At 38.3% G+C, this 19,144-nt stretch overlaps 1 protein-coding gene across 2 annotated transcripts in view; it reads right to left on the bottom strand.

The window, feature by feature from the left end:
- The window catches only part of Tpp2 (tripeptidyl peptidase 2), a 67,789-nt gene extending 52,937 nt beyond the window's left edge, over positions 1 to 14,852 (bottom strand). Inside the window, exons 1-4 of one of the 2 annotated variants that reach the window (XM_021197248.2) lie at positions 14,563 to 14,852; positions 9,963 to 10,091; positions 2,504 to 2,599; positions 605 to 709 (exon numbers count right to left, since the gene is read on the bottom strand). In XM_021197248.2, the coding sequence (XP_021052907.1) occupies positions 605 to 709; positions 2,504 to 2,599; positions 9,963 to 10,091; positions 14,563 to 14,727 (495 nt within the window). In that variant the 5' untranslated portion in view covers positions 14,728 to 14,852. The remainder of the gene's footprint in view (positions 1 to 604; positions 710 to 2,503; positions 2,600 to 9,962; positions 10,092 to 14,562) is intronic. The other variant, XM_021197249.2, reaches the window with a different exon arrangement.
- Positions 14,853 to 19,144: the final 4,292 nt, after the last annotated feature.

The raw sequence follows: 19,144 nt of genomic DNA, 5'->3' as shown, positions 1-19,144 counted from the left end.
CGGCCAGAATACATTGGCTCTTCTGGAACCAGAGCTACAGACTAATTTTTGGACCATCTTCAGGAGCAGCAAGTTTTCTTAACTGCTGAGCAATCTCTTTAACTCCTAAAATAACATTATACATAACTGTCAAAAAAAAAAACCTGTACCTATGTGCAAGATGAACAAACTGTATTATAGTTATAAAAATACAAGTAAAATTGTAAAAACCAAGCCACAGAAGATATTCTAACATTCTTGGCAGAAGAAACTGCATAAAAGTTTTGTATGGTTCCATTTTACAAACTTTAAAGCGGAAAACCATTTTATACTATTAGAAAACAAAATCATGGTGGTTATTTCAAGGCAGACAACTGAGATGGTAGCTAAGAAGAGGTACAGAGGAATTTCTATGTGAGCTGGTAGGAAAGACTTCATGACCATGTTTTAAAATATTCATAAATACATATGTAAATTGATGTGGTATAAATAATGTCAGAACTGGTATCTTAACTCACTGGGAAAAAAGACAATGGATGAACCCTATGAAAATGCAGTCTATTGAACCCTTTAGGATTCTAATATAATTTTATGAAACATGTAAACAGAAATGAGTAGCACCAACTTGGGAAGAGCCATTGTTAGCAATATCAAATTCTTCTTGTTTTCTACAAGCTTCTGCAAGAGCAACTCTGTGAATTGGATCCCAGATTTTTTCCTTCCGTTCTTTCTGCAAAGATAAAAAATTCACCCCACAATCAGGCAGACAAAATAATCAGGTAAACTTACATAGTTTTATTTTTGCCTTGCTAGCAATTCAGACACTACAAAGTTATTAAACAAAGGTTTACAAAACTATTTCTCGTGAAGGTAAAAGTAGTGGATCAATAAATGAAGTTGGTTAAGAGAACAAGTTTAATCAAGTCATACCAAAATATTTTTATATTGTTATTCTTCAACTTATACCCACACTTCTCCAAAATGCAGTGTATCATATCAGGAAACAAACTGAATTCCCTATCACTTAAAGTACAAATAATGATCTTGGGCCCATACAAAATTGGAAAATGCAAATAGGTAAGTACAAGGTGATTACTAAAGACAGGCTACAGCTTCACTGGGAAGGGTAGATATCCTCAATTCTCCTGTCCATAATGTTTCATCCTCTTTCATTGGACAGGGCTCCATGCTTCTGAAATTGTCTTATCGCCATTCTTCATTACATAATATCTCCTAACAAAAGTCTGCTAGATAAAAGAATCCTTTAGCCAGGCGTGGTGGCGCATGCCTTTAATCCCAGCACTTGGGAGGCAGATTTCTGAGTTCGAGGCCAGCCTGGTCTGCAAAGTGAGTTCCAGGACAGCCAGGGCTATACAGAGAAACCCTGTCTCGAAAAACAAAAAAACAAAAACAAAAAAAAAGAATCCTTTCATTAAATTAATAAATTGGACTATCTAAGAAGACTCTACTTCAACTATATGATCTATATTCACATGTTGATATTGTCTTTACCAAAACTAAGTATAATACACTAAATTAAAAATGCCATTACATCTATGTGTTCATATTCAACCAAAGTTATGTGCATTAAAATAAGTCCTGGTTCATGGATATTAAAGGAAATACACTGTGATTAGATGACAATATCAACACATCAGGATTACTGTCAAAAATGACACTGTTTCATTGTTAAAGTACTGAACTCACATCAGTGATTAGTGTCACAGTGTTCACAAATGGCGCCATGCAATACGATAACCCACAGCAGTTCCCTTAATAGAGCAGATATTTAAAACTTCAAAAATCTTCATCATCAAAGAAAGTTCCACTTTATATAGAATAGACACTCTTTATAGCAGACTCCTAACCACACTTAGCTCTTCTTTAACTATACATTTCTATCTCATCTATCTGCATGTATGTGTGTCTGCTATTTTTTTGTGCACTATATGCATGGTGATGCCCATAGAAATCAGAAGAGGGCATACGATCCCCTGGAACTGGAGTTATAGGTGGTTCTGAGCCCTCTAACGTGTACATTGAGAACTTAACCATGGTCTGATGCAAAAGCAATGAATAGGATCTTTAAACCGCTAGGCTAGCTCTCCAGCTCCAGACTTGTTTCTTAGACACAGACTTGAACAGCATTAGATCTGATTACTAAATAACGACAACCTCAGAGGAAAAAGACTGGACAATAAGAAAACAAAAATAAAGGACTATACCTTAAGTCTTGAAAAAAAAAAAAACCCTAAAGCTCAGTTTATCTCATCTGCCCACCCACCCCCTGCCTCAAAGACAAAACACTTGAGCTTTAGCTTAGTTTTTCTTTAACCTTCCTTAAACAAACTAGTCCATGTACCGAAGACTAAGAAGAACCACTTTAAGAAAAAACATACTCTTGAACAGCCTTTCAAAGTCCAAGTCCCTCAAAGACTTAAGATCATGAGAGTATCGTTTTTCTTCAAGTAGGAATCCAATCTAAATATATACATTTGCAAGCTGATACTGAGTTTGTCATTACCTGTATCCTTTCCTTGAGAGCCTTTGGATAGAAGTCATAACCATTTTTAATGCCAATATGATATTTTCCTAAAGGATTTGTCCAGTTTGCAGGAATCTGTAGATAAAACAAATTATTCACTCATTTTCCAATGCCAGTGATACACCACTGCGAGAACAAAATATCTCACATCTATCTACTGGCTCATACTGGGGAAACAGGCTTATGCATATGAGAAATCCTTTTAATATTCTAAGTGGTCACTAAAGTATCACTATGGTTTCATAATTTATAAAAGTCCTTGGAAAGTGTATTATGTCATTAAACCACTATGATTATTTAACAGTTCTTTACATTGCTGACATCTTCTTGTCTCTCCTTTTACCACACTTGAGCGAATTAAGTAGCAGGGAGGAAGATCAATATTCAGGACTTTCTTTACATTCTGATTTCCTATTTAGAGTAAGAGTGGCATTCTTTTATAACAGCACCTTATAGATAATGCACAGATATAAAACAAGGATCTTTGAATTCTTGTAGACAAAGCACTATAAAATCATGTTAATTTCATATAAGATCTATAACACTCTCTCAAATTATCTCATAGTATTTAAAAAGTTTTCAATAGAAAGATGAAATTAAACCACTTATACAAACAATAGAAAGGTAAAAATTGGAATCTAGGTCCATCATAAAAGCCAAAAAATTCAGTTCAAAGGATATGAGATTTTAAACCAGATAAATGTGGCTATTATTCTAAACTTTACCACTAGTGTGGGAAGGGAGGATACAATTATTTCCTTCTTTGTACAAGGGAAAAATATTCCATAATCCAAACCTAATGACCATTTATTTGAGCGGAGGGGCATGTATGTGGTCTAATGTTTTTGGAAGCAAATACACCAGTTACAAGACACAGTTTCAAGAAAGTTGATGCAGCAAAGCAAGGAAGCACTCCAAATATGAGGGGAGACTGGGGTGAGACAAAAGTGAGGTGGCAAACCCTGACACTATTGCTGATGCCAAGAAGTGCTTGCTGACAGGAGCCTGGTATGGGTGTTCCCTGAGAGGCTCTGCCAGCACCAGACAAATACAGATGCAGATACTCACAGTCAACCATCAGACAAGCCTGGTGACCCCAATGGAAGAGCTACAGGAGGGACTGAAGGAGCTGAAGGGGATTGCAACCCCATAGAAAGAACAATATAACTAACCAAACCACTCAGAGCTCCCAGAGACTAAACCCCCAATCAAAGAGTATACATGGAGGGACCCATGGCTCCATATATATATATATATATATATATATATATATATATATATATATATGAATATTTGTGAGATGGGTGGCATATTCATGGGGTAAAGAGACCATCTTCTCTTCCCAAATCATGGAAACACAAAACCAGAAAACAAGTGAAATAATGAAGCGAGGGTCTTTTGAGGATGCAGGCCCTTCATTACTGTATGCATGGGAAAATAACCTTGAACCTTAGTTTCTGATATACTGAGAACAACCTATCTAACACAGTGGGAACAACTAATCTATCAGCAGCTTCAAGGTCTTAATCACAATGGAGCATTATGAAAATTCAAATGCCAAGATACAGCCACAGTTTCTTGGTTAACTCCCTTTGAGACTGGCTCAAATGTTCATGACTGTTCTCATGTTCTCTGTTGGTTGATACATTCTACCTCTCCATGATTAAGATCATCTGTTATTTAAAGCTTAATTGATCATGAAATCTGGGATTCGCAATAGACAGGCAGGCTGCTCAAAGAACATCACCCTGGTTGTCTAGCTCTACCACTCATGTCTATCTTCTACCAAACAGTGAAGTTAGGAGTCATAACTCTATGACTTATATGAATAAGAGCAATGAGCACCAACTATTTTAAAATTTCAAAATCTATTCCTATTCATTCTAATTATAAAAAACTGTTATCTATGTACTAAATATAAATACAAGGTTGAACTACTAATAACTCACACCTGGCTGACTTACACCTTTAATTCCACACTTGAAAGCAGAGGTAGGTGGATCTCTGTGATTTTGAGGCCATCCTGGTTTACATGAGTTCCAGAACAGCCAGAGAGACATAGACAGAGACCCTGTTTTTTAAAAAGAAAAATAATTAAAAAAGAATCCTCACTTGTCTCACTTGTATAGTATCACTCCTCAGCTTATTCCAATGTTCCATAGGAATTATTTCCCAGGTAGAAAACTTTTGAGTGAAAATTTCACACAATTAGATGTATAAAAATTATCGAGAGGCCTATGTTTTTACTAAAACTTTCTGTATCAATTGGCTATCTAATGAACCCCATGCATCTTCTTCAGAAAATATGTTCTTCATAGTCTTGCAGTGCTCTTGACATAACAAAAAAGTGTTGCCATTGTCATGTACCTTCGTGACCTCTGCTAGGGACAACTTCAAAATATTCAAAAGGCCGTGAAATGTAACAAAGAAAAACTCTAAAGCCATTAAACATGTTTAATCACACTAGCTAGCATATATATGACACAATGACAATAATTCCATTGTTGATTTATATTTAACTATAAATGAAACAAAAAAACGTACAGAATCCATGGGATCATATACATCTTAAAATTTATGACTATATGTTTTCTTTAAAGGTAGACTAGTTTTAAAAATTATATAAAAAAAAACTCAGAGAATTAAAATTATGCTATCTAAACTTAGGCAATTATGAAATGCCATTTCATATATTTAGTTCACATTTTGAAGCAATGTGATACCTTTAAGAAGCAAAAGTTTATGTTTTCACCATTTTAAGAAATCTTTAAAAAGGTTCAAACTATATATCATAATTACAATGATTTTCTTCTGTTTGTAATGTATGTGTGTGAGGGTATATGCCCATGCACACATGGAGCACATGGAGGCTAAAGGCTGACGTAGAATTCCTCTATTGCTCTTCATCTTGTTTTTTTGAGACAATCTCTGACTAAACTGAAGCTCAAAGATTAGCTGACCACTGAGATCCAGGGATTCTACTAACCCTACTACTAATTCTACCTTCAAGCACTGACATTATAAGCATGTTACCACACCTCAATTTTACGAAGGTGCTGGACTCTGACCTCAGGTTTCATACTCACATAATAGATATTTTATCTACTTAGCTATCTCCCCAGGTCCCCATCTCTGTCTCTTCTTTTAAAGATAATATAGTGTTGTATATGTAAATCCACTTTGCCTGGAACTCAAAATCCCTATGTCTGGAGTACATTTCTGAAACTCTTAAAGAGATGTCCCTAATAAATTGGATGATTTTCTCAATGAATCAAGTGTCATCATGACCATGAGTTATTTCAGTCTTTCCAGCTTTATAATAGCAAGCACATCCTTGTACACTCAGATGCTATCTGCTCTGGCTATACTATATCTAGCACCACTATTCTGCATGCCTGCTTTTTAAAAGATTTGTCAATATCTGAGACTAAATATAGATGATTTTTAAAAATATTTAACTTAGTGTGTTAAAGTGAAAACACCATGGTGTTCCCTTCCAAAATGCTTCTAATATTAGAATTGAGTAGAGAAACTACTGGAAAACCAGTGGACAAAAAGAGCTAAACTTTAATTTTTTTCAAGCCTTACTTTTAATATTAGTTCCTTAAACGTTTTAACCTTCCTTGTATCCACCCACCAGAGGTAGTGGGAAAGAAAGGATGGGAGGGGGTGAGGGGGAGTGAACCTGTTTAGAAAGGTTCTTTGGAGTATCTCCCATCTGTGTTGTCTGGAAATCGGCTGTTTACTTTACAAGTTAGCAGCGGCAGCTCAATCTACTCACAAACATTTCACAGATACAGCAGCAGTCCAGTTCAGGTACAGTCAGCTTAGCAACATGACCTAGCAAAGACAGCCAGGCCTCAGCCTCAGCTCTAGTGAGCAGGAGGGACCAGGAAGAACACCAGAAGTTCTTGGCTGTGCCAGAGAAGACCAGAGACCCACACTGCACAGCTAGCTGTACCAGCAAGTCAAGCTTGTCTTCATCATTCCATCAAGTCCTACTTATATCCTCCAAAGAGCACCTGTCTTGCCTAAGCATGTGCATCCAATCAGCTCCAAGGACTCCTGATAAATGGAGCTCAACTACCAAGTGTAAGATGGACCGATACATGCATGTTGTTAGCTGAGAATCCTTCATGTGTTTGCCTTAGTCTTTCACACCTGTGTCCACTTTAAGGAAACTTGCCTTCACATGTTTGCCCCAGCAAAACACTATCCAAATGACTTTACAGAGTCCTTAAGTTTTCTCTTCATGCAGGTGTGCCCAACCTTTTGCTATTGCTAACACAACACTGTCGTATACAAAGTTCACAACCCAGAATCCACCCTACCCCCAGTCCTCACTGGATACCTTACATAAATCTTTCTCTTGGGTCACACCAATAGCTCTTTTGGCTGAAATGCCCCCTGTGTGCCTCAGGTTGGACATACCTGCTAACACACTTTGAAGATTGCAATGTAAAAATAAAGACAAGAGTATATTAGTGGGGAACTAATGGAATGTTAATGTGATGTTGGCACATGGGCTATTCTTATGGGAAAAATAGGACAATAACCTCAAACTAAGCATAAAAGTCATTTCCAGTCAAATTCTCTAGAACAAATAAGAAAAAAAACCACAATTTTCTAGGAATACAGTTACAAACAATTAATTTAAAGAGTTTTCATTCATTAGATATGTATATATGTAAAATTGCTATGTAAAAATTGAAAATTTCAAGTATAAAATAGAAAATGGATATATAAATACTCACCAGTCAAAAAGCAATGGATAACTTAGCAGTATTTACAAAAAAAAAAAAAAAAAAACAGAAAAATGAAAAAGGTAAATGAACTTTAATAGCACTATGAGGTGACCTAAAAGTCTAACTCTGTGAAAAAAAAATGACTGATTTCATTATATAAATGCAAATTAAACCTACAAAATGATTCACTGATATTACCATTCTATTTTTAAAAATTGAAAAAAGGTCTGAAAATTCCAAGTATTAGAAGCTAATAGTCCACAAGGAATGGTAGAATATACCCGTTATTCCCAAATTTGGTAGGTGGAGGCAGGACTATCAGAAGAGTTCAAGGCCAGCTAAATGATAAAGCTGTTACATATGACCTAGTAAAGCTGTATCTCCATGACTCAGCAATTCCATTTCTGGCATATGTCCTGGAAACATCTGCACAAAGGTACAGCAACTGTGCCTAATACTTTTGAAATACCTGTTAGCTAAGAGTTCCAAACTGTAAGAAACAGTTTAATACAGCAAAGCAAATAGAATATGCTATATAGAAACCATAACATACTGCTCAACAATGAAACTGAACAAATTATTGTTACAACAATGATAAAGGCCAGTCTTAAGAATCTCAAATCTTAGCCGGGCGTGGTGGTGCATGCCTTTAATCCCAGCACTTGGGAGGCAGAGGCAGGCGGATTTCTGAGTTCGAGGCCAGCCTGATCTACAGAGTGAGTTCCAGGACAGCCAAGGCTATCAGAGAAACCCTGTCTCGAAAAACCAAAAAAAAAAAAAAAAGAATCTCAAATCTTGAAAACATCAACAACAGGAAGAAGAACTGATATAGAAATGAAAGGTAATGAAAGGTTGGTTAAATTAAATGTTATTTTATATAACTGTACAATGGAAGAAAAAAATGATTATCACGTAAGTTTTAAAAGGTTGTGATCTGGAAGAAGAGAGTAAGGACTGTACTGAGGATTATCATCTGTAGACAATGGCTACCAATGTGTTCAAAGCATTACCTTGTACCTGGTCTTAAAATACAAGAATGAGGTTCTGTTGGTTGTTTAAGGGTATTTGAAAGAAGGAGAAAGAGACAGATATTTACTTCACTGTAACACATGGCTAAGTCAAAGAAACTTATTGTGCTACTTTCAGTAAACTCTTTAGGTATCCTAAAGAGCTTAGGAGATCCAAGTAGCCACGGTACCAGTGACTAATAATTATTCCTTCCTGATAACTGAAAAGCATCTGTAAGTGCATTATACATGGATGAAGAAGGGAAAGGCTGGCAGAAAAGTCTGTATGAAATGCAGTTAGTTTCCATCATTCCATTCCACAAGCTATCTATACTTAACCAATCAGCAACACACACCCCCAATGTGGACTCAGAAGATGGTTTAGATGCCAACCTCCTGGAGAATGTGCATAGCAAATGAAGCAAAGAAACACGCTGACTCTCAGTCTGCATGTGGATAAAAGGCAAAATTATCAATCTTAATTATCTTATTTAGTAAGGAATGATATATTACACATAATTTCTACNTTTGATCACTAGTGACAACAGTTTCTATGGCTTATTTAAAGTTTAAGTTTTTACAGCTATCCAAAAATAAGCAACTAAGAATAATTATGTAGATCTAAATCTGCAAGGCTCACTAGAAATGTGATTTACTGTCTTAGAATAAACTAATGCATTTCAAACTAAGTCTGCTTGTTTTAAAAGATTTTAAAAAATCACTTCTAAATCTATTTTTATTGTCATCCTCTAAATCTATTAACCAGTAACTCATGAATACCAAGGACGAAATTAAAACAAAGCCAGTCATTTACACTGATCAGTATTAGGGTCTAAATATTTCCTCATGGTCAGATTCACTGAGAAAATGATGAAGGCAAAACTGTATAGGTGGTTACTTTCTGTTTTTCTATTTAAAAGTTAAAACCATTTGTTGAGCTCAAGTAAAGAAAACAATCCCAACTATAAGTACTTTCTTGAACAAATAACTTCTAAGACAGCCCTTACTATATGCATGCATGCAGCTATGAGATACCTCTTCCATGCGTCTGCTTATTTACTGACAAATTTCCAATAAATAGAATACAAGGAAGAGATGGACTGTCACTTGTAAGCCAACCTTATAAAAAGACCAAGACTTTCACCTTACTTACTTTCTCATAGCTCTTTCCTTGAGAAAAGATAGCTACACTACAAAACAGCTACATGGAGAGGGCCATGTGGCAAAGAAACAAGACATAGTAGTGGTGCAGCTTTAATCCCAGCACTTGGAAGGCAAAAGCAGACAGATCTGGTCTGAGGCCAGCCTGGTCTACCTAGAATTTCAGGATTGCAAGGACTACATAGAGAGACCCTGTCTCAAACAAAACATCCATGCAACAGCTAACTTCCCAATGCACCTAAGCTAATTAAGCCTTTAAATAAAAGCATAGCCTTGGGCAACAATTTACAACTTCATTAGAAATCCGCAACTATATACATCCATCAAGATCACACCTAGGCTCCTAGAACACAGTAATGGAACATCTCCTTATTTTAAACCATGGGGTTTGGAAATAATTCGCTTTGCAAGTAACAGGTAAAGACTACTATACAGCTTAGGTTTTTTTAAAAAAAAAAAAACATGTTTTGTGGCAAAACAAAAAAAGGGAGGGAAAACATTCAGTAAGAATGGAAATGTTCCAACCTTAAGCACTCTTCCAGAAAGGCCAATAATTTCACCATCTTTTGGTTCTACTTCTGTAGCAGTATTCACATCACCACTTCCTGTTGTATCAATGATATCAATGATTTTTGGTTTTCCATCAGTTGTAACCTAAAAATTGAGGCAAATAAAATATTAGTTATTTTCTTTAAAGAAAGTAATGCAAATCCCTATGTACATATATATAAATAAAACTGCCTCTGAAAAAAGTTATATTAAAAAATTTAATTGAAGTATAACAAATACTAATGAAAAATTAGTTATGGAAACAATATACAACTCTTCAAGTGGTTTCATTTATTTCTTTAATATTTACAACCTTTTAGGTGATGAATATAGCAGTTGACAGTACACAAAAATCCCTTAGATATTGCAGAGTGAGGAAGTAGACAAATATATAAAGATGTAATATACTGAAAGAAATTAAACAAGAAGACAAGAGTGGTATGGATTTTTCTATTTTAAGATGGTTGGTAAAAGAAGGCCCTGCTGAGAAGGTGACATCTGAGCAAATATCTGGAAAATGTGACCTTCAGAATGGAAAGAAAATAGTATTACATTACTGAACGTCACACCAGTACTTGAAATTTACTAAGTTCCAAGTTCAAAGGTAGTCCAAATTTCTTTTTCTTCAAATGCTCTTATTAGGTATCATCACAGACACAGTAGTTCAAGCCAGAAGCAGACGTGTTTCTCTGATTATCTAGCTTACACTTTGCATCACAGCTAAGAGGAAGCACTTCCTCTAATAGAATTTAAATCCATTTTTCTACTTTTTATCACAATTGTGCCAACTTGCCAAACCAATAGCATTTCTTCCTTTTGTAATGCATGTATCAGCTTCTTAAACTGAGTAGAAACTCACTCTTTGTGAGGGACCTGTAACAATCTCAGGTGGTGTCACAAAAATACCTGGCAACAATAAAAGGTCACTAATATACAACAACTAAAACTTAATTCAAAACTACATGTGTAATGAATCCACCATGTTTGTGGCAGCACTTAATACCAGCTGCACTGGACTTGGCTTTAAACATTCACCATACATACTTTGTACTGTGCAGGCCATTCTACCACAAAGTTCATCGAATACTTGTTCGAAACACTTCAGGCTGACTTGACCCTACTGTATTCTACAGACTGTAATATTTTTACTGCATGAAATTTTCTACTCTTATAGAAACCCAGTATTTGGTTACTAATAGTTTACTAAATTAGTATATTAAAAATGGACTTTTAGGGGCTCACAACCACCCGTAATGAGATGTGATGCCCTCTTCTGGTGCATATTAAGTCAGCTACAGTGTATTTATGTATAATAATAAATAAATCTTTAAAAATAAAAAATAGACTTTTAAGGGGTTACTTGCATCCTTACCCCAAACTTTTTCTCCAAGAGAAAGTCATACTCCTCTGTTATGAATACAGACCTCTTTTTCAACAAAAATAAACATTACTAGCCAGGCAGTGGTGGCGTGCATGCCTTTAATCCCAGCATTTGGGAGGCAGAGGCAGGCAGATTTCTGAGTTTGAGGCCAGCCTGGTCTACAAAGTGAGTTCCAGGACAGCCAGGGCTATACAGAGAAACCCTGTCTTGGGGGGGTTTGAATATTACTAGCAGATTTCATACCAAATAAACTTGATATATGCTTTCTAAGAATTCTAACCAAGAAAAATATAAGTGGAAGTAATAAAATAAAAAAATCACTTTGGGGCATTTACAACCTGAGAGGAAATCAAAAAGAAGAAAAAAAGAACTTATTGTTAGCAGGGACTGACTGGACCTTACATTTCTGAAGCCACAGACCTTAACAGTAGAGCAGGCAAAGGGCTGAATTAAATCAGTGATGTCTTGAAAGAATGAAGCAGCAGCTTGCAAGTGACTATAGAAAACTGTTGGGCACTAGCATGGCGTGGTGGTGCACGCCTTTAATCCTAGCACTCGGGAGTCAGAGGCAGGCGGATTTCTGAGTTCGAGGCCAGCCTGGTCTACAAAGTGAGTTCCAGGACAGCCAGGGCTATACGGAGAAACCCTGTCTCAAAAACAAACAAACAAACAAACAAAAAAAAAACTGTTGGGCAATTTAAACATCACATGCAAACACACATATCAGGACCTGAGACATCTGCGTACCTGGGAAAGAGAGAAATCGAATATTCAAGAGAGAAGAACAGGAGTGAAGGGGGGTTGCTGAGGCTACACTCAAAAGGTTAGAGTTAGCAGGGGAAGGGCCTTATAATAAAATTTGAAATTTTAGAGTTATATTAAAAAGCAAACTGACTTTGCTTTGAGCAAAGATGTTGATACTTGGTTTGCTTTTGATGAACAGTAGGTTTGGAAAAGCAAAGCATGGATCAGTGGTGAGATTAGTGGCAGTGAGCATTGCTTTTGTATATATGGCTTAGACCAAATTTTATCTTGTCAGGAAATCCACTCATGATCTCGGTCAGTTTTCCTGTCAGTCTCACTGGATCTCTGTAACAGTCAGTTTTCAGGACTTCATTATTCAATGGAATTGTAGCCACATACTAGGTACTTGAATGCTTGCTGAGAGACTATTAAATATTTAGGTAATAATTAATCTCCTCATGCTGTCTGTATACAGGAGTGTGCTATCACACCTGACTCTGCCCCCTATTTTGCATACACCCAGAAGCTGTGACAAAAAAGAACTTGGTCTAAGGAAGTTAAAGGAGACAACTGCCTGGTTCCTCCAAGTTCTCATTTGTAACCTCCAGTCCTTTACTTAGATCCCATTTGGCAACTCAAATAGCCAGATAGGCCTCCTTTTCTATTCTTTTTATTTCGATTTGCTTTTTACCTTAATGATGTACACACAGAGCTACAAAATAATTTCCTCAGGTAAGAAAAAAAATTAAAGTCACTCATGTAAGTTCCTTGCTGAATTTAAACAAAAGATCATGTTTAGAATCTGAGAATAAATGCTGGATGATCTTATCTTACGTTTTCTTTTGGTTCAATGTTTTATTGACTAAATGTTAATGTTTGTGTAAATATCAAGCATATTTTCCCTTCAGACAATGACCCGACATGAACTCCTTCTGCTAGCATTTATTTAACACTTAAGCACTGTAAAATCATGTGTAGTTGACTGCTCAATTATCAAGTAATCCTATGGGATTACTGTTACTGTACAGAAACAAAGCACTCTGATAATTCTACAAACGTCCACTGAGCACTATGCCAAAATATTCAGGATTTTCTGATCCTCTAACACTAAGAACCAGTGAGCCACTCACCCTAGTTGCTCTCCCACACCCTACAAAAAGTAAACACACACTCCTGTGCATTGGGAAGCACTTCCACTGTGTAATAAATTCACAAGGTGGCATTGCTGTTACCAAGTTTTAAACCTTTGCAATTGCTATTAATAAAATAACAACTGTAGTCACCAGGAGGGCACTCGTACTTGAACTTCTAATCAGAGACTCTGACACTGTGTGTGCTTCAGGGCACAGGTGTGCACCAGACAGGGGGAAGAAGTAACAGAGCTTGGAAGCAGGATTCCCTGCCAGTCCCAGGTGGCCACACAGACTTCTTTCCTATCCTTTCCAATAACCTCTAACATTTATGTCAATTATCTTCCTATCCATTTATGTCCATTATTAGGCAGCACAATGAAAAAACTAAAGATTGGAGGAAACAAATCAAGGGCTAGGAGAAGAGGAATTAGTATCCCTCTTTTGTGAGGAACAAGGATAAGATGGTATCAATGTAACCTAATCTATCTATTTGATAGATAAACTGCCGCTGGACCGAAAAGAGGGTAAATAAGCTCTAGTTTTAGTCAGGTAAGATCTTCAACAAAGGTTAGAGAGTATTGATTAGGGGGTTTTAGTAAGAGGCTAGTTTAAACACAGAATACATTTTATTCAGGCATTTTTTTAAACATCTCTTTCCAGTAAAGTCCCTGCTCTTAAAAACTTCTAACTTGCATAAAGGAAAATGAAGTCATGTTTAGGAAACCATAATCAAAGTATGTTCTCTTACGTTTAGAAGCGTTTAAAATGCGTATTTTCATAAGGCCTGAAAAGTTCGCCCGAAACAAATTAGTCGGGCCTTTTGTAAAAATATAAAATAAAATAAAGACTAACCCAGGAGATTTCAAGGACCCTGAACAAATACATAGCAGATAACTTAAAAATAGAATAAAAGCATCAGAAGAAACCATTCCGGAAGCGGACTGGGTCGTATTCTGGGAACTCACTTTGCTGGTCTTGCCAAAACGAGTATCTCTTAACCATCACTAAGGATTTCTCCAAGGCTGTTACCCCTATCGGTGCTCCCGCGCCTCCAGAACTATAAAACTGTAAAATTTTCCCTTGCCGAGGTCGGGTGCGGACCCTGAAGAGGTGTGGGGCCTGGAACGCCCAGGCTGACCAGCAAAGCTTCCCCGCGGCCCCCGATCCCGAACAGCCACGCTGACCACACCGCTTTTGTGTGGAGAGGGAACCGGGCCTGGAGGTCGCCCAGAGCTGTCCGGCCCGCCCCGGCCCGTCCGGTCCCCTCCTTGATCCAGGCTTGGCCCTCTGGGCTCCGGGCCCTTGGACGCCGCCTCACCTGCATGCCCGGGGCCCCGGGATCGACCCCTGTGTCCAGGACGGCGATGAGCACCCCGCGCCCGTCGTACTCCGGGTAGCGGCACAAGAAGGAGGAGGCCCCGGTCTCCTTCTTTGGTAGAAGACCGTGGAAAGGAAAGGGCTCCTCGGTCGCGGCGGTGGCCATGGACGCAAGCTGGAGGACAGACGAGAAAGAGGCAAACTGCCAGGCAGCGCGCGGACGAGCAGCGCGAGGACACCCGGCTACCGCGGGACAGAGGCGGAGAAGGGGCGGAGCCCGGCCACCAGTACCCAATCGCGTGCGGTCAGAGGTGTCTAGCCAATCATACACTTCAACGTAAGCTAACGGCGCCGCTACGAGTCACGGCAAGGGAATGTTACCCAGGCTGCAGAGCTGGGACGGAGTTTGCGCTGCTGCGGGTGACAGCGCACTGGAGGGAGGTTCTTGGAGGATCTCTGCGGTGCGAAGACACCCGGACTTGCCTTCCGAGCTGTCACTCTCCGTGAGAAAAAGCGAGAGGAACAGGCTGTCTGCCTGAGGCGTGGGATCCTCGCGACGCCGCCGATGCTGGCTTAACCCGCGGCGGACCGGAAGCCTGTAAAGTCGAGCGCGGAAGTCTCAGATTTAGTGGCCCGGCCTTTCTGGCAGGGCGAGGTGCTGTTTATGCAACAGGAAGTGGATTGTCGGCTGTTTTGTCGCCAGAGTCCCCCGAAGCAAAGCACACGACAGAAATGAGCTCCCTCCTGTCTTCGTGGCTTACTCTTGGCATCCGGGATGTCAGAAAAATACCTGCCTTTTCTCCAGTGAAGTTCCTCTTTGCAACACAGTTATCGAGCCATACTTGGCCGGTTTTTTCCCATTAGGGTGCACAGTGACAGCAATCTTAAATGACATTTGAAATTTAAACCACACAGATTATCCAGTAACAGAGGTTACCTACATTCATAATTAAGAACATTGTGAGGATGAATTAATATTTTCCTATTTGTGACAACTCGACTCTGTACCAGTGAGAGATTCTGCACCCTTTTTCAGTGTGTAGTCTGCCTGGAGGCCTCTGAAATACTGAGCACAGAACCACAGCCATAAGTGTGATAATTCTTCTCTTTAGTGGCAGCAACTGCTGTGTCTACTCCAAAAGTCCCAGCAGCAAGAAGGCGCCCAGGGTAATCTTAATTATCCCATTGACAAACTCAAGAGACCTTACCACAGAAATGTCTTTAAATGCCTAAGATGAAATATAGGATTATACAGGAAGTAGACGGTTGAAAGAATTATAAAAACCTAATTTTTGTTGTATTGCAATAGTTTCATATATGTAAGTAGTTACATATATGCTGTTTTTAAAATTAAATAACAGAGCCATTGTCAAGTCTAATAAACTAATGTTATTTTTAAATTGGAAAGCAATTGTAAATGACATTTGAATATATCTAAACTACACAGTTTAATAACAAAGGTTGCCTGTATTCATAATTAAGAAAATTTTGGAGATGAAAATAATTTTTTCCTATTCAATCATGGGCCTTGTGCATTTCTATGGTCTCCAGTTTAAGAGGCAGGTTCATAGAATCCCGTGTATGCCATCTGTTTCAAAGCATTTCCATTGACTTCTCATACTTTGCTCTAGTGTCTGCAGTAATTCCTGATGATTCCCTTCATTTTTCATTCTTTCAGGTTGGAAGAGTTTTACTCTTGGTGGTGAGGGAAAAGGAAGAAGGTTAATGATTTCCTTCTTCCCAGCTGCATTTCATTTCCTTTAGAAAATACTTCAACAGTAAAGGGGAAAGAATGGCAAACTCTCCAGAGATGTTCATATTGAACATGAAGTGGCAGAATGCATTGACCTGCCGCTTCACCCAAGCCATGGCCCTACCTCTTTATTTAACAAAGAGAAAATGACTCTGGTGGCCATGGGTTGTACAATAAGTCACTGATGAAGCTAAGATCTTTATTCATGGTTTGCCTGCAGTACTTTTTACCCTGCTGTGTTGTGCCCACCAGTCAGAGTATGAATGCCTACTCAGTGAGTGCCTAGAATAGAACTGTCTATTATAACAACAAAGCAAAAGGATTTTTTTTTAAAAATGATTTTCAAGTTTTTTGTGTTGTTTCTCACAATTTTTTAAATTAAGTTTCTTTTTCTACAGTTTTTTTTTATTTTAAATCATGTAACTACTTTATTCTTAATTCATAAAAATATGGACGTCTCAAAATCAAACTGCAAAAATAAGGGCTACAGGTTTAGCTCGGTGGTAAAGTGTTTGTATAGTAGTCCCGAGGTTCTAAATTCAGTCCCCAGAAACATAAAAAGAGCACAAGACAGACATGAGGATACATGAGACATAGCTATTGATTCAGTTACACATTTTAAGAATTGGTATATTGAGTACACTATGGACATGTTGCCAAGTCATAAGTACTGTGCAAAATCATTTCACCTAGAGTCCCACGTTTTAATTTCTTATGCTATGTCTTAGATTTGAAAACTTCAGACAAAAAAAACCTCTATCTTTCTAGAAGACATGACTCCTTTAGATCTTTAAAAGGGAAAAAGGACAGTGTGTGGCACTGAGGCTCATTCTTTTTCTACAGTTTTAAGGTGACATCTGATGCTGTATCACAGCCTTGGAGATTTAAAGGATGTTATTTCTGATGTGCTAGCACTCTTTATATCACTCATTTCTATATAGCTAGTTGAATGGTACTCTTTAATGCCTAACATCCTTTATAAAACATCCAAACACTGAAAGTCAATCACTCTAAGTCGCTATTTTCATTTGCAGCTGTATTTTCATTATATAACCACTTTCAGACTTGATCCTGATATGATTTGCATTTTAAAGGTGTGACCTTCCATTATAAATGCATCTCTTATTGTCTTTATATGATATAAAATATCGCTTATTACTGCATAAGAACATAAAATATATTAAATTGTAACTTGAAATAATTTCTTGGGATCAGAATGTTAATTTTTCTTTTGGATTAAATTAACTTACAAAATTGATGAAAACAATGGGTAAATCTTAAGATTAAAATGAAAAAAAAATGGGATGGGAGGGAGGGGAGGAAAGAAAAGGCAGCTTTTACATAGAAGTTTGATAGAATTAGACATATTTCCATTTATAGCAGGTTATTCTAGTTACAAGTATAAGATTCCCATATGTATGTCTCTTGTAAAATCAGAGCCATCAGCTGCTTTATGGAGCAAAAGTGGGATATACAAGTATTATACAACTTCCCTCAAAGGTGACATGAGCAACATCTGGAAGCACAGTTACTTCCATCTTTTGACCCACTCATGATAAACTTCATCTTTTGCTATAATCTCTGCCTAAATTGGAGACAAAGTGGATTTGATAAGATAGAGACAAATACAAAACACAACACAACATGCTGCTATGCTTTCCTGCTTCTTCCCCAGCACTTGCTCCACACAGAAATCCTGAGGTATCCTTGAAAGACTAACATTTAGTTAATATGGTCCCTGGTTGGGGCACCTGTAATCCTAGCTCCCAGAAGGTAGAAGCAAAAGGACTTTGAATTGGAGGCCAGACTGGGGTATACAACCAGACTTTATCTCAAAAAACTTAATTTATTCTTGATTTAAGATTTATTGGTTATTTATTTATATTTCAAATGTTATCCACCTGTCCATTTTCCCATCCACAAACCCCCTGTCTCATCCTCCCTGCCCCCTGCTTATATGAGCGAGTTGCCCCTCCCATCCACCGACCCACTCGCACCTTACTGACCTAGCATTCCCCTACACTAGGGCATGGAGCCACCACAGGATCAAGGGTCTTCCCTCCATATATGCTAGATAAGGCATATATGCTCTGTTACATATGCAGCTGGAGCCATGGGTCCTTTCGTGTGTACTCTGGTTGTTGGTTTAGTTCCTGGGACCTCTGGGGGGGGGGGATCTGGTTGGTTGATTTCGTTGTTCTTCCAATGGGGTTGCAAACCCCTTCATGTCCTTCAGTCCTTCCCCTAACTCCATTAGGGTCCCCCTGCTCAGTCTGATGGTTGACTGCCAGCATCCTCACCTGCATTGGTAAAGCTCTAGCACAGCCTCTCAGGGGACAGTCATACCAGACCCCTGTCAGCAAGTGCTTTTTGGCATCAGCAATAGTGTCTGGGTTTGGTGTCTCCAGATGGGATGGATCTCTAGGTGGGGCAGGCTCTGGATGACCTTTCCTTCAGTCTCTGATCCACTCTTGTCCCTGCATTTCCTTTACACACAATCAATTCTGGGTTAATATTTATGAGGCGGGTACAGGCCTACCTCTAGATATGTTCTCTACAGGTTCTCTCTCCTCTTTCTTGGGTATTTTAGCTAAAGTCATCGCCATTGGGTCCTGGGAGCCTCTTGCTTCCCTGGCATCTGGGACTTTCTAGTGGCTACCCTTAGTTCCCCATGTCCTATTGCTACACTGCTCCATTCAATTTCCTGAATTCTCTTCTGTCTCCTCCCACACCTGATCTCTTTTTTTCCTCATCCCTATTCTCTCGCTCCCTCTAGCTCCCATGATTATTTTGTTCCATCTTCTAAGTAGGACTGAAGCATCCACACTTT

The sequence above is a fragment of the Mus pahari genome, chromosome 5 (assembly GCF_900095145.1).
Source record: "Mus pahari chromosome 5, PAHARI_EIJ_v1.1, whole genome shotgun sequence".
In the NCBI taxonomy this organism is placed as follows: domain Eukaryota; kingdom Metazoa; phylum Chordata; class Mammalia; order Rodentia; family Muridae; genus Mus; species Mus pahari.
This window is presented reverse-complemented; position numbering and strand designations above follow the sequence as displayed.